General features: G+C 45.7%; 1 protein-coding gene across 7 annotated transcripts in view; it reads left to right on the top strand.

The window, feature by feature from the left end:
* The first annotated feature begins 216 nt into the window (after positions 1 to 216).
* The window catches only part of Mak (male germ cell associated kinase), a 41,999-nt gene continuing 27,031 nt past the window's right edge, over positions 217 to 15,184 (top strand). For 6 of the 7 annotated variants that reach the window (XM_040755876.1, XM_040755874.1, XM_040755873.1 and 3 more), the window contains exons 1-4: positions 292 to 425; positions 11,578 to 11,896; positions 12,452 to 12,506; positions 13,292 to 13,413. In XM_040755876.1, the coding sequence (XP_040611810.1) occupies positions 11,796 to 11,896; positions 12,452 to 12,506; positions 13,292 to 13,413 (278 nt within the window). In that variant the 5' untranslated portion in view covers positions 292 to 425; positions 11,578 to 11,795. The other variant, XM_040755872.1, reaches the window with a different exon arrangement.

The raw sequence follows: 15,184 nt of genomic DNA, 5'->3' as shown, positions 1-15,184 counted from the left end.
TTATATAAATATGCATGTTTCCAAGGTGACGACTGTATAATAAAAATGTTTTAAGAATAAATAAACACTATATAAAGAAAAAGAGATGAATTGGTAGAATAGACTGGTCAGGCAGTCCCTTAGCGAAGGTGGGGCTTAAGGTGGTGGGCGGGGCGTGTCATGCTAGACCCCCGCCCTCCGTGGGCGTGGCGTGAGCGGGCTAGCCGCGCGGGCTGGCGCGCCCTGGCCGTTTCCTAGGATACGAAACACACACGGCGCTGGAGCTTCACTAGGGAGCGAACGAGGTAAGCTGCCGGCGCCGGCAGGTAATCCCGAGCAGGCTGCGGGACCCAGCCCGATCCGAGCATCGAAGCCTCCCGGCATGTCGCCTCGGCGCCCAGTCCAGCCAGGGCCACTCTCCGCCGGGAGGCGGGACCTGGACGCCGGTACGGGCGGGTGGGAGGGAGGAGGGTCCCAGGGCTGAGCGGTGGGCTGGGGGTCGGGAGGACGCGGGCAAGGGCCTAGCTTTCCGAACTCCTTAAGCTTCCAGGGTCCCTCAGGCTCCCCAGGACTCCCCCCAGAGTCCTCCAGGCTCCCTAGGGGTTCCCAGGACTTGGCGTTGTCCTTCCTTAACACCTCTGCAGAGGGATCCCTAGGCTGAGCTGGTGCCTTGGGTCCCTGACACATCCTCAGGGTGTTGAGGGTGAGTGGAAACTACTTTTAGGAATGAGGCACCGGACTGGATCTGGGGGAAGCGGAGCTGAGTTCAGATCTCATAGAGTGGTAATGGAGGGAGGAGAAAGAGAGGGTCCAACTCCAGACCTCCTTGGTGCATTCCAGGTGTAAGGGGTGAGAGCTTGCACTGACTGAGCCCCGAGCTGTCCTCTCCAAACAGGGAGGCCCACCCTCCACCTTCCACGACCCCGGTGACATCCGCTCCTAGTGACTTAGTTCACAAGGTGCTACTAACACTGGCTCTTCACTGCAGTTGGGCTTTTAACTCCGGCACAGTTGGGTCACTGCATAATGTCATTTGTTGTCACTGTGTCATTTGTTGTAATGGTAAAGGATTCTCATAGAGGTTACCTATTTTAATAATAAGGAAAAAAACTAATGGAGTAAAAGTAATAGTGGGAACAGAAGTTACTTTAAACTCAGGAGCAGTGATGGGCCTGGAGGACATCCCCGAGAAAGGCAACCTACCCCTCTGCAGAGCGGGCTTGGCTTGTGGCATTAGATATCTCGTGCTGTGGGTTCATTTACCGAATAACTTTTTTATCAGTCTGTGAATGTTAGCACAGAGCTTCTTTGCAGTTTTACAATCTGAAGCAGTCTGTCCTAACGCTTAGATGGCGAAGGCAAGACGACCAAGAATTCATATCTACCATGAGCTACTAACCCAATTCAAAGTCAGCCTGAGCTACATAGGGTCCAGACTACGGGGGTGGAATCTCTTCCTGTTATAATAATCCCTCTTTTGATTTCTGTAAATATGTCTGCATAAAAATTGTTTTTATCTGGTACAGCAATTTTTAAAACACTACAGTTTTGTTTAAAAAGGTAATGTCGGTCTTGGAATGTTAAGATAGTGTGTTCTCCCAAGACAGACCCAAACCTTATCTGTTGGGTGATTAGCAGGCACATTTCACCCTCCATCTGCCCTCCACACTAATCCTTTTTAATCTTATTTCAATCCCTTATTAGCTAGTAGAGAGTTGACAATAACTGCATTTCAGTGGTAGTTGTGCACTTTGATAAAAGAAAATAAGGGAGAATGAATATTTATTGAGGTTCTATAGTCAGAACTCTAAATGCAAGTCCTTCTTAAGGTCAGCATGGAATATTTGTTTAACCTGCAGGAGGGTCGATGAATGTTGTGGCTGTTGAAAATACTGAGTCCTTAACAATTGTGTTACCTTCATAGATTTACAGCAGTGTTGTTGTATGTGAGGCGAAGGCCCATGGGCAGGGAGCTGTGCTTTTTCTTAAGTTAGATATGCTGGCTTTTGAGCAGTAACCGGTTCAGGTCCTTGGTGTGCTCCATTGGTTAAAAAAAAAAGTAGTTATTGATGTGCAATCAGTGAGGAGGTGCATGGGAACACTGGTTTCTACTGTCAGGGATGAAAACATGCTTGCCACACACCACATAAGCATGAGGTCCTGAGTTCAATCTGCAGATTTCATATGAAAAAGCCAGACAGACATGGTGGCAGCTTGTAGTTTCAAGGGCAAAGACAGATGAATCTTCCTGGTCATCTAGCCTTGCCAAATTGGCAAGCCCCTGACCAATGGGACTCTCTGTTTCAGAACGGCAAGGTGGGCAGCATCCAGAAGGACACCAGAGGCTGATCTCTGGCCCACAGACACACTACCTCACGTCTGTGCTGCCTTGTATTGTGTCATTGTCCCTGTGTCTTCAGAGGATGGAAGGGTCGGGAGATACCTGCCAGCCCTGAAGAGCTGTTTATTTTATAATTCACATGGCTCAGGAGGTGGCTTTCTAAAGCCTTTGTTAGGAAGCAAGCATATTTCACTTAAAGAGTAGGTAAAGTTTGAAACTGATCAGTTCCCATGGATCTGACTTTTTCAATATCAAGGGCATCCACATTATCTTCACCTTATCCCAAACACACCACCAGGAAATGGCGATGATCCCTGTTGACTATTCTGTCACCTTCCTCAAACAGAGTTCATTTTCATTGTTTATTCAGAGGTTGGTTAGTCTGGCTTAAAAATGAAGCTGCTAGAATAGCCTTGTCAAAAAATGGTTTGTCTTCCAGAGCAATGCAGAGAGTCACCATTTACTGAGTGGTCCGTTTGCTGTGAGTGCGGGGCACAGGGAGGCATGGTGGCCCTCCACGTCAAGGTGGCGGTGACAGTGGCTGATGGCCTCAACAGTGGAAGGGTGAGGGGCAGTCAGCGCGTCTTCCAGGTTGGGAGTGGAGGCAAAGTGGGCTTTGCTGCTTATTCAGGTACCTTCTTACTTCTGTTTGTGCTTCCTGGATACCACCCTTAAGCCCACGCTCTCCCTGACTTTGCTCACCAGTATCCCCTCCTCTGTTCCCTTGTAAAGCCGTGGGTCCCTTTTCAGGACCACCCCCATGACTCCCGCCTCCCATGCTCTCAATGCTTGGTGCTCTGCTAGCTGTTATCAGGCAAACAATTGAGCTAAAGGATGTAGTTATCGCGTTGTTATATCTGTGTGTGTGTGGTGTGTGTGCAGAGGCCAGAGAACTGCTTTATCGCCTTTCACGTGTGTAAGTGGAAGTTACTGTCCTGCCAGCAACTCCCAAACACGGGGCAACTGCCTCCCAAATTACCACACAGAGGCTTATGTTATTTATAAATGCTCAGGCTTATTACCAACTAGCTCTTACACTTAAATTAACCCATAATTCTTGTCTATGTTTAGTCATGCAGCTTGGTACCTTTTCTCGGTATAACATTCTCATCTTGCTTCCTCTGCATCTGGCTGGCATCTCCTGACTCCACCCTTCCTCGTCCCAGCATTCTTAGCTTGGTCCCCTGCCTATACTTTTTACCTGGCTACTGGCCAATCAGTGTTTTATTAAACCAATTCGAGTAACAAATCCTTACATTTTACAAGAGAATTATTCCACAGCACTCAGGAGACAGGGTTTCTCAGCTGAATCTGGGCTAGGCTGGTAGCCAGCACACTCCAGGGATCCTTCTGTCTCTGCTCCCCAAAGCTGTGGGGTCACAGGCACCATGACCATACCCAGGTTTTCCGGTGGGTGCTGGGTATCCAAACTCAGGTGGTCACTGGTTCGCATTCACTGAGCCATTTCTCCAGTTCCCACAACAGTGTGTTTCAGAATTCTATTTTAAAACTAATATTATTCAGATTTACTTCTTTTATGTGTATGAGTGATTTGCTTGCGTGTATGCTTGTGTCCTGTAACTGGCGTTGTGAACTGGTATGTGGGGTGCTGAGAATCAAACTGGGGGACCCCTGAAGGAACAGCAAGTGCTATTAATCTGAGCCGACACTCCAGCCCCGGAAGTACATTATTTTTATGACACCGCTTTATGTGGACTTTTTTTCAGCCTTAACCTTCCATGTCCTAGTGTCTCAAACTTTCTTTCTCTTCACTGCTTCAAAGGCCTTCTCAGTATCTTTCCAGAAATCAGAAGATGCAGGTGCAGCTGCAGGATGGGGAGTGGCTGCTATCACTGACAGCCACAGGCCCCTTCCCATTGGCAGCTGTGTGTTGATGTTTCAAGGAGAGGAACCGGGCCAGGGGTCTTAGGGTTGTGCTGTGGTACAGAGGCTGTGTAGCTTTAGAACAAAGGGGATGGTTCCTTTATGGACTGCCGCAACTGGGAAGCTAAAGAATGGAGGTTGTAAGTTGGACATCACACTCAGAAAGCAGAGCCTCAAGCCTAACTTGAGTATCAGATGGACTCCAGCCTCAGATGGACTGCATCCTTGAGTCTCAGGCTGATCAAGCCTGTGGGTTCGTGTTACATTCTTACTAATGGAGGAGTGCTGTGATAGAGCTTTCTATATGATAGCTTGATAAATACATTCTCTATGTTGTTACTTAACCAGGAAGTATCAGTAAACCTCTCTCTAGAGAGCTCATTTCCTGGAGACAGGCATGTGGCCCTGAGCAGGGGCAGCTGGGAGACCGGGCAGTAACTGGACGCGCTGCAGTCAGCCGCAGCAGCAACTTGAATGGAAGCGAGTGTGCTGTCGTCTGTGGGTGCCTAAACCAGTACAGAGCACAAAGAACGAGCGTCCCAAACACCTTTGCGAGCTGTGTTCACCCACGCAGGAAAAGGAGAAATTAACAAAACTACATCCCAATTAAGAACCATCTACAGTCATCTTTTCCACCTTAATACCTTGATACTTTGATTGGTATCTGTGTATATAGCATAAAGACTGTTTAGGAAAACTTTTCTTTTCAAGCAAACCAGAAGCTATTTTCTGGTATTCCTTAAGACATTTTTACCTAGGCATATGCTGAGGAAGGTAAAGAAACACTAAATATAAATGGCATTGTCTTAGTTAGGGTTTCAATTGCTGTGAAGAGAGACTATGACCACAACAGGAAAAACATATAAATACAACACGAACACATTTCACTAGGGCTAGCTTGCAGTCTTAGAGGTTTAGTCCGTATCATCATGGCAGGAACCATGGCAGCATACAGGCAGATGTGTGCTAGAGTAGAAGCTGAGAGAGTTCTACATCTTGACCCACAGGCTGCAGGAGAGGCTGCCAACTAGACCTGACTTGAGCACATATAAGACCTCAAAGCTGGCCTCCACAGTGACACACTTCCTCCAACAAGGCCACAGAAATGTTTCCTATCTGAAGAAGGGGAAGTGTCAAATTCACACATACTCCAGTGATCTAGAAGCCCCACAGCGTTCCAAATGCATCCCTGAAAATGGGGAACCGTGTGCCTTTGCTGTGTGTGTTCGCCGATGCTTCTTTCTCAGAAAGTCTGCCTTGGGAAGCCTTGGGGACTTTGACAGCTATGACACTGCCTTGTTGGGCCTCAATTACTGCCTGCCAGAGAGCAGTGAAAGTGCTACAGGTCTGAGATTGGGAGATGTAGCAGGAATAATAAAAACCCAGAGACAGATACTGGGGTTAAAGCAAAGCAGCCAGTCACTAGAGAGTTCTCACCTCTACCAATGCTCAGACCAAAGGGGCGATCCTGTCCTCAGGCTGCATCTCCGAACTGCACTGCTCTCCACCAAACCTCAGACTGCCTTCACTGCTGTGTCTACTCTCTAGTGCTGGGCTTAAAGGCCACCACAGGGGGACCTGTGTGACAGTGCTCTGAAAAGTTAGCATGCGCTGCACACTCACTGTGGTTACCGGAAAAGTCAAAATGGCTGGACTAGGCAGCACACACCTGTAATCCCAGTACCCAGGAGGCATAGGCTAGAGGATTGCCGGTAAATTGGAGGCTAGCCTGATCTACATAGTAAGTTTCAGAGATAGAAAGCAGAAATAACTGGGCGCTGGTCATGTGGGGATTCTCTGCTTCCAGGATACTTGGCTTGACGCTGCTTCCATAGGGTTTTCACAGTCACTCTGTTGTTGATGTATGTGATCACCTCGTGTTTAACACCAGATATGTTATCTGAGAGTGCTTTGATACTAATGTGTCTATTAATTAATTAGTCAACTGAGTAAAAGGCAATAGTGATTCTGGATTATTTGTTGGTCACCGTTGCTCTAGTGACATATGATGCAACTGCAAAGCTGTTTCTCCCTTGCATCCCTGACAAGCTGCACTTGGCTAGCACTGTCCCAGTTCTGCTTGTCTTCTGCATCCCAGGACCCAGGCTGAACAGGAGCCTGCTGGGACACCGTACGTTCCTGACCACAGTGCTTCTGCTCGTAGTTTATTGACCAGAACAGGTCACATGACTAAGCGGGGTCTGGAGTGTGTGTCCTCTTCTGCCACATGGACCATGGTCAGTCAAGCGGGTGCTGTCAGAGTCTGTACAGGAAGTGTAAAACTGGACTCTCCTGCCCTGTGTTAATCCTATTTCTCGGTTAAGGTACAGACCAGACTAGTTTCAGTGCAGATTAGCAGTCATTTAGAGGAAAGCGCTTGCCATCGATGAAGGACATAATGACCTTGAGGGTTTTATTTCTGTGACTTGGATACCTGGAAGATGGGAAGTCCCTCCCTTTCCAGAATGTTTCCTGGATTTTTTGTTATGCAAAGAAGTGAACAGGGATTTCTGTTGACAAGTTCTATTTAGGCACACTGTGCTGGTAATTCAGTAGAGCTGATCTCCCCAGGAAGTTCACTTTACCCAGCCACCTTAATGCCAGTCACATGCGCCATTAGGACACAGAGTAATTGTGGTCAAGAGGAAATTTTTGTTATTAGTTGTTTTACCCAGCTTTCTGTTGTAAAAGAGTATGTGTCTGTCAGTGACCTACATTTCTTCCTTTCCTTTTTCCTTTCTTTTCTTTTATTATATAATAACTTCAAAGCTGATCTGTTAGTGGGAGAGGTTCAAAGTGTTTGAGAATGCATATTAAGGACTAAGGGTATGGATCATTTGTAGAGTGTTTGCCTAGCATGTGCAAGGCCATGAGTTCAATGTCCTGTACCACAAATAGTTTTATTACATTTACCTGTGTGTGTGTGTGTGTGTGTGTGTGTACATTGTAGGGGCCATTTCTCTCCTTCCACTAATGTGGGTCCCAGGGATTGACTTGATGTCATTGGGGGCTTGGTAGCAATTACCTACTGTCATCTAATAAGCCCATAATAAATAACGTCTTGTTTTGGTTTGGTTTGGTTTTTGAAGGCAAGGTTTCTCTGTGTAGCTTTGGAGTTTGTCCTGGAAATAGTTTTTATAGACCAGGCTGGTCTGGAACTCACAGAGATCCGCCTGCCTCTGCCTCCTGAGTGCAGGGATTAAAGGCGTGCGCTGCGGCCGCCACTGCCACCACCACCAGCCATAATAAATAATTTTAAAGGTGTACATTCATAGTCTCATGGTATTTTAATAATAAATAATAATAATAAATAATTTTAAAGGTATACATTCATAGTCTCATGGTATTTTAATAATAAATAATAATAATAATAAATAATTTTAAAGGTATACATTCATAGTCTCATGGTATTTCAGAGCTGGACTGACCTTTTAGTTACACAGACCGAGTTCCTGTACATTGAAAGTTTTTCAAACCATTATTTGGGAATTTGGATGCAGATGAAGATTCAAGTCTTAGTCCTCTGTCTTGTTTGTTTGGAGATGGGGTCCCCCTGTGTTGCAGGCTGTCCTCAAACTTGCTGTGTAGTAGAGGATGGCCTTGAACTTCCGATCTCTTGTTTCCACTTCCTCAGTGCTGGGATTCCAGGTATCAGCCCCCAGCTGACACTGGGGATCCAGCCCAGAGCGCTGTGTGTGCCAGGCAGGCACTCTGCCAGCTGAGCTGCACCCCAGACCCAGCCCTCAGTCCTTTCCTCTAGTTCCGACTCAATAATTCAGTGAGAGGCAGCTTTCCACCAGTGTGTCTCCTACAAAATCAAATGTAATTTGTCTCTTGCTCATGTATGCACATATACATAGAATTGGTGGTTGGGGTCTAGGTTGGGTGTTTCCTGGTTCTGTACTTCTTATCCAAACAATGGAAAGGAAGGACTCACAGATTCGCAAACGTAACGAGGTCCCTTTGCTGAGAACAAATAGAGAGTACAGATGAGAGAGGGATCCACCATCAAGATTGACAGTGAGCCAGGTGTGTGGGAGTCCTCGAGGGCTCAAATTGCTCAAATTGCTTGGGGCTGAAGAGGAGGAGGAGCTGGTTACTAAGGGGCAACATTTGCATGGGTCTCAGTTTTGATTGATGAGTTGGATAATGTATTCATTTTTCCTATTGTGTCTGCCCCTCGACGTAGTGTTTCTTGTTTTAATCACATGCTGTCTTAGTTAGGGTTTCTATTGCTGTGAAGAGACACCATGACCACAGAAACTCTTATAAACGAAACATTTAATTGGGGTGGCTTGGTTACAGTTTCAGAGGTTCAGTCCATTATCATCATGGCAGGGAGCATGATGGCATGCAGGCTGGAGAAGTAACTGAAAGTCCTGCATCTCAGCTGACTTCATGTCGACTGAGACACTGGGAAGTATCCTGAGGAAAGCCCACCCCCACAGTGACACACTTCCTCTAACAAGGCCACACCCACTCCAACAAAGTCACACCTCCTTTTAGTGCCACCCCTATGAGATTATGGGGACCAATTACATTCAAACTACCACATCCCACTCCCTGGCCCCCAAAAACTTATAACAGTATCATAATATAAAATGCATTTAATCCAACTTCAAAAGTCTCCATAGTCTATCACAATTTCAACAACCTTTAAAAGTCCAAAGTTCAAAGTCTCTTCTGAGATTCATGCAATCTCTTAATTGCAATTCCCTATAAACCCCAAATCAAAAAACGGATCCAACATATTGCCCAGGATATACATGTCCATTCCAAAGCACAGGGAAAGGAGCATAGTGAGAAAATACTGGTCCAAAGCAAGACTGAAAACTAGCTAGGCAAACTCCAAAGGCTGCATCTCCATGTCTGATGTCAAAATGCTCGTCAGATCTCCAACACCATTCAGCTTTGCTGACAGTAATGCACTTCTTTCTGTTGGGCTGGTTCCACTTCCTGTTAGCAGCTCTCCTAGACAGGTATCCCATGGCTCTGGCACCTCCAACATCTTGGGGTCTCCAAGGCAATTTAGCCTTCAGCTTCACAACTTCAGGAAATAGCCTCTCTAGGCCTCCATTCAGGGACACCCTTGACACATGCTTGGTCTTAGTGGCTTTCCTTAGTCTTAAAGGCAAATTCTGTAGCCCCCTTCTTCTACCCTTAACCCTAAGCCGGAACCATGTGGTTGAAGCTGCTTCCTGGGGCTGGAACATGGCCCCCACGTTCAGTTATACCTTCAGCAGCTTTCTGTCCTTCACCCCCTAAGCTCGGCTGTCCTGAAACTGGATCTCTAGACCAGGCTGGCTTCAAACTCAGAGATCCGCCAGCCTCTGCCTTCTGAGTGCAGCAGCCCGGGCTAGATTGTCACCATGGCCCCAGGTGGTCATGCACACCGCCCAGATTGCACCCATGGCCGTGCAGCACTCAGATTGGTGTGATCACACCGCAGGCCCCTGCACAGCCCTCAGTGCAACGGGAGCTGCAGACATCAACTCAGGCCCCCTTGGCTGCTTCAGGGATCCAGACCCAGCCATTGGTCATAGTCCAGGCCCAGACATCTCCCTGAACTCGGGTGGACAGCTGACCATTCTCATCTGCCAGTTCCTCACCACCCTCGCCTCTTGGGATCCTCCTCTCTCCCAGCACAAACCGTTCCAACTCTCCCTCCTTTCCAATTCCCTACCATGTTCTCTCTTATCATAATGGTACCCAGCTGCCCAGCATCGGGGATCTTGGTTGGATCACATGTGACACTTGGTTGAGTACTGTCTAACCCAACCATAAGGGATGGCATGAAACTGTTGCCTTTCCACTCTCCTGTGCCCGGGCCTGAGACCACAGGCAGCTCTTGGTACGATGGTACTTAATAGCCTGGTGCCTTTGGCATCTGGGCTTCTGGTGGCTTCTGGCCATCACAGACCCAAAAGTCTGGGGGGAGGTGTTGCCATCTGTGTCCATCACAAATTCAGGCTCGGGTAGAGCCAGTGGCTTCTGGATGGTTGTGGTCTCCAGAAACTCAGAAGTCCAGGGGTAGGGAAGGCATCTGTGTTCATTGCAGATTCAGGCCAGTGTGGAGCTGGCGCATTGTGTGAGAGTCCTACGTCTTGTAGGCAACAGGAAATCGAATAAGACACTGGGTGGTATCCTGAGCATAGGAAACCTCAAAGCCCACCCCCATAGTGACATACTTCCTCTAACAAGGCCACACCCACTCCAACAAAGCCACACCTCCTAATAGTGCCACTCATAAGGAGCCATTTACATTCAAACTACCACACATACATGCCTAATTATGCATAGGCATAAGATGGTAAATAGTGGATTCGCCCTAACAGTTCCCTTGAGGCCCCAGGTATGCCTCACTGTGCATGCACACCACCTCGGGCCACAGCAGCCCTTCTAGTCTTTATACCTGATATATGTTCAACTGAAACTGTTCAATTTGATCCTTATTGGGGTGGAGAAATCTGTACCGTTGTTCAGAAACCGGAATACATGTAGCCTGCCTGGCACAGGTGGGAGCCCAAGGGGCCTCTGAGTCGGCTGGGTTCATTGTTGGGAGAGTAGCGTGTGCATAGAACGTGCAGACGAAGGAACTGGGCTGCCAAAGCCGAAGAGTCCCAAGCTAAACTGCCTGTGCCTGCCTGCCTCACATATGTGTGTGCAAAGAAGTGGGAATTTCTTTTCTTTCTTTTGTTTGTTTGTTTTTCGAGACAGGGTTTCTCTGTGCAGCTCTGACTATCCTGAAACCCGCTCTGTAGACCAGGCTGGCCTCAAACTCACAGAGATCCACTTAACCTACTCTGCCTCCCAAGTGCTGGGATTAAAGATGTGCGCCACCACCACCCGGTTCTTATTTCTTTGTGTGAATGTTTTTCTTGGTTTAATGTAAAAGAAAGAAGCATATTATTTAAATAAAGTAAGAAGTTCTTTTATATTACTATTCTCTTCATATAAAACACACTTGTTTTATGTTTGCCTTACCTAATTTAGACAGTTGTAGTCTACTGGAAATTTTTAAGTAGATAATATAATTTAAATTTAACAGACTAAATTAAATGATACAAAAATTGCTTCAAATGATGGATGCGGTTTAGATGTCTGATTTTTTTCCAGGCTCCTTTGAAACACCATAGATTATAGCCAGTAAAAAGAGAGTCACACAAGCTTGAACATTCATGGGTAGACCGCCCAGTGCAGGGTCAGGGGATCATCAAGCTGCCTGTGAGTCTGTTGTGTGTAGACTTCCTTCCACACAGCACAAATGGCCTCCAACAGTGGCCTTTGTATCAGCTCCAGTGTTTCGGTGTAGGGTGTCAGTAAATGTGTAGTAGGGACTCTAATGGAAACACTTCCGGTGTGGTTTTTCACAGGGTGTCCATAAGAATGGAAACAGTGTCTCTTTGCCAGATTCCTCATCGCTGTATCTCATGAGCCTACCTGATCTCTAAGGAGCCGTTCTTAATGATGACAAGCTATCACCAGTGTAGCAGCAAGAAGGAAAAGGACCACAAATAAAGAAGTATTTAGATTTCTATTCCACAAGAAGATATCTCCGTGAACAACCCCTGCTGCGTTACCTTTTCCCAAGATGAACCGATACACGACTATGAGGCAGCTGGGGGACGGCACGTACGGGAGTGTGCTCATGGGCAAGAGCAACGAGTCTGGAGAGCTGGTGGCCATCAAGAGGTGTGTGCGCGGCACTGCCCAGTTTCCGTGTAAATGCTGGGGGTTTGTTTTCCTTTGCTTGCTCGAGAGCCTGCAGCATCAGGGAGAGAGATTCAGTTCAGACCTGCAAAGTAGTCTAGCTGATGAGGAACACTAGTCTAGGAGACAGAAAATGCTGGGATTAAAGGCGTGCGCCACCAACGCCCGGCCGCTTCCAAACTTTGTAACTCTCACCCTACCCCACTTCTGAAGTACAGTGTTTGTGTTTACCTTTAAGTCACAGAAAGGAATTGTTGTGTTCAGGACTTTCTAAAGGAAAATCACAGTTAAACTGATTTTAAAAACAAGCAGTAAGAACTCCGTGAGAAGGGAAGCTTCAGGGCAGTCACGCTTGTGTGGAAGTAGAATGACAGACTGGACACCTGAGCCCAGACCTGCCACCCTGAATGTGAGCAGGAAGAGGAAGAGTGGTCCCCAAAGTGAAGCCATAGTCAGGGGCACCAGAGACCAGAGGTGGTGGGGTAGGTTTCTCGGAGCCTCCAGTCGGAACACTAAATGTTCCCTCATTTATTTCAGGATGAAGAGAAAGTTCTATTCTTGGGATGAGTGTATGAACTTGCGAGAAGTTAAGGTAAAGAAGTCAAGACCCCAACAGTACCCCGTATCCAAGGACAGCGACTAAGATTATTCTAGACCAGTGGTTCTCAACCTTCCTAATGCTGCAACCCTTTAATTCAGCTCCTCATGTTGTGACTGTAACCATAAAATTATTTTCATTGCCACTTTGTAACTGTAATTTTGCTACTGTTATAATGTAAATTATAAGATATTCGGGATCCCTGCTATGTGACCCACGGGTTGAGAATCAGTGTTTAGACTCTTCCACATGCCTCCTAACTAAAGGTAACTGCGTTCACCCCCTTCCTTTCCACTCCTCAAGCCTCACATCCTTCCATCCCTCCTTGCTCCCATGTTAGTGGGGAACAGAAGACAGCCAGGCCTCCTTCTGTGTAAAGATGACTTTAAAACTCACTCTCAAAGGACAGATCGCTTTTTAAACCATGACATTCTGTTCTCTTGTGTTTTCTGCTGTGCGGCTTGGTGAGTTTTTAGATACTTTTCATGGAGTCTGACACGGGTAAGTCGGAAAGAAAAAGTTAGACCTCCTGTGGAAAACGAAGAGGGCAAGCGGTCGTTAACACTCTAGTCAGCTGGTTGCCCCCTCACTTAATACTCATTGCTTAAACATTTGCTTCAGGTTAATGCTCTAAGATCTTTTGAAGTTACGTAGGTATTAGCATGCGATTTACTAATGAATCTAAGAGAAATGGACAGTTCCGGAGGGAACTAACCTGCGCAGATAAGGTCCTGCAGACTTGGGTAATTTCAAAGTGGTGCTGTTCTCCTGTTTCACAGTCCCTGAAGAAACTCAATCATGCCAATGTGATTAAACTAAAGGAAGTTATCAGAGAAAATGACCACCTTTATTTTATATTTGAATATATGAAAGAAAACCTCTATCAGCTAATGAAAGACAGGTATGTATTTTATGAAAACTATATTTTCCCTGTCATTTTTTTCCATGAGTTTTAGATCCTTTCAGTGTGTCATACTTGATGATATGCTGGTTCATCTCTAAGTCAGATTTAAATGAATTGATAGTCATTTCATCAAATGGTAGCATTTGACACTGAAAAACCAGCGATGGCATCGCTACTACTCTCCCACTGTAATGCCTTAGCAACTAACGTAAAGACATCACACAAGCTTACCAACCATCCCTCCCCTCTCGAATGAAGAGAATCAGAAGCATTATGTTCAAAAGTAGAGCTGGCCTTAAGTAAAAATGAGGATGTTGTCTTCACTGTCCTTTCAAGCAGCTTATGAAAGAGTTGTGAATAAATGAAGAATTAAATGGCTTTCAAGAAATGATGAGGAGCTGGGGAAATGGCTCAGTCAGTGAACTGCCCACTGGGCAAGCATGGGGACCAGAGGTCTGATCCTCAGGAAGCATAGAAAAGCCAGGTGGCTGGCTGTACCGCAACATGGGAGAAGGGAGACAGCTGGAGCCCTGGACCTCCTCTGTCAGCCTGGCCAATGAGTGAGCTCCTGATTCAGCGAGAGATCCTGTTTCAAAGAAACAAGGAGGGTAATGGCGTACTCGTCCTCCGTTGACCTAAGCCTCTACAAGTAAATACACAGATGTATAGTCCACCCTGCCCCCACCCAGAGGATCTGATGAACTTATTCATTAGAGACACTTGAGTGATAAAACTTAATGTTACCAGCCTAAAGGAAATTCTTACTTTAATTTTCAGTTGTTGTTAATTTTAGTTGGTAGTCTGACAGAAATTAATTTTTGCACCCTCACTTTAATTTTCTTTGGGACCTTACTATGGATATAATCTCAATACCACGTCTAAGGTGGTAGCCACTGGTCTCATGTGACTTTCAAGCCCTTAAAATGATTAAATTGAACTGTGCTATAATGCAAAATAAATTATACACCAAACTTGGAAACTTAGTATAAGAAATTATTAACAATTTTTATGTTAGCCAGGCATGGTAGCTCCACACCTACAATCCCAACACTTGGGAGAGGAGGGAGGAAGAGCAGAAAATGCAGAGTCATCTTCAGCTATGTAGCATCTTCAAGGACAGCCTGGGCTTCATTCATAAGACCAGGTCTCTCAGTTCTAAGAATGATAGCAGAAACAACAGCTTTGTATTCATTGTTTGTTTAAACAAATGCACTTTATAACTGAGTGGAAAGATAGAGTGGATACTCAGCCACCTATTATTATACCATGGTAGGTAACAATTACAAATTGCACAGTTTGAAAGGTAGAAGAAAGAATTTTGAAATTTTTACCATAAAGAAATTATAAGTGTCTGAAACATAAACATTTACTCCAATTTAAACATTGTATAGTATATACATACATAAAATATACAATATCACATTATATGCATATTTCATGTACTTTATATTTGTATAAAAATATACATTTTTAATACTCATGCATCAGTCAAAATAAACCTAAAATTTTTAATTAAGTTTAATGTTTCCTTTTTGTTAAATGTAGCTGCTAAAAAATTAAACAGGGCTCATAGTTAGTGCTTAACCATATTTTTATTGGATGGGACATAGTAACTTGTAATTACATACAAATTTGTAATCCCAACACTGAGAAGGTTGAGGCAAGAGGATGGCAAGTTCAAGGCCAGCCTGAGCCATTTGGCAAGACCCTATCTCAACGCAACAACAAAGACACAAAACAAGGAGGCCCTGCTTCTCAAAGTCTATGT

This window comes from Mesocricetus auratus, unplaced genomic scaffold (assembly GCF_017639785.1).
Source record: "Mesocricetus auratus isolate SY011 unplaced genomic scaffold, BCM_Maur_2.0 Super-Scaffold_100013, whole genome shotgun sequence".
Classification (NCBI taxonomy): domain Eukaryota; kingdom Metazoa; phylum Chordata; class Mammalia; order Rodentia; family Cricetidae; genus Mesocricetus; species Mesocricetus auratus.
The sequence above is the reverse complement of the archived record's forward strand: the minus strand, read 5'-3'. Positions and strand labels throughout refer to the sequence as shown.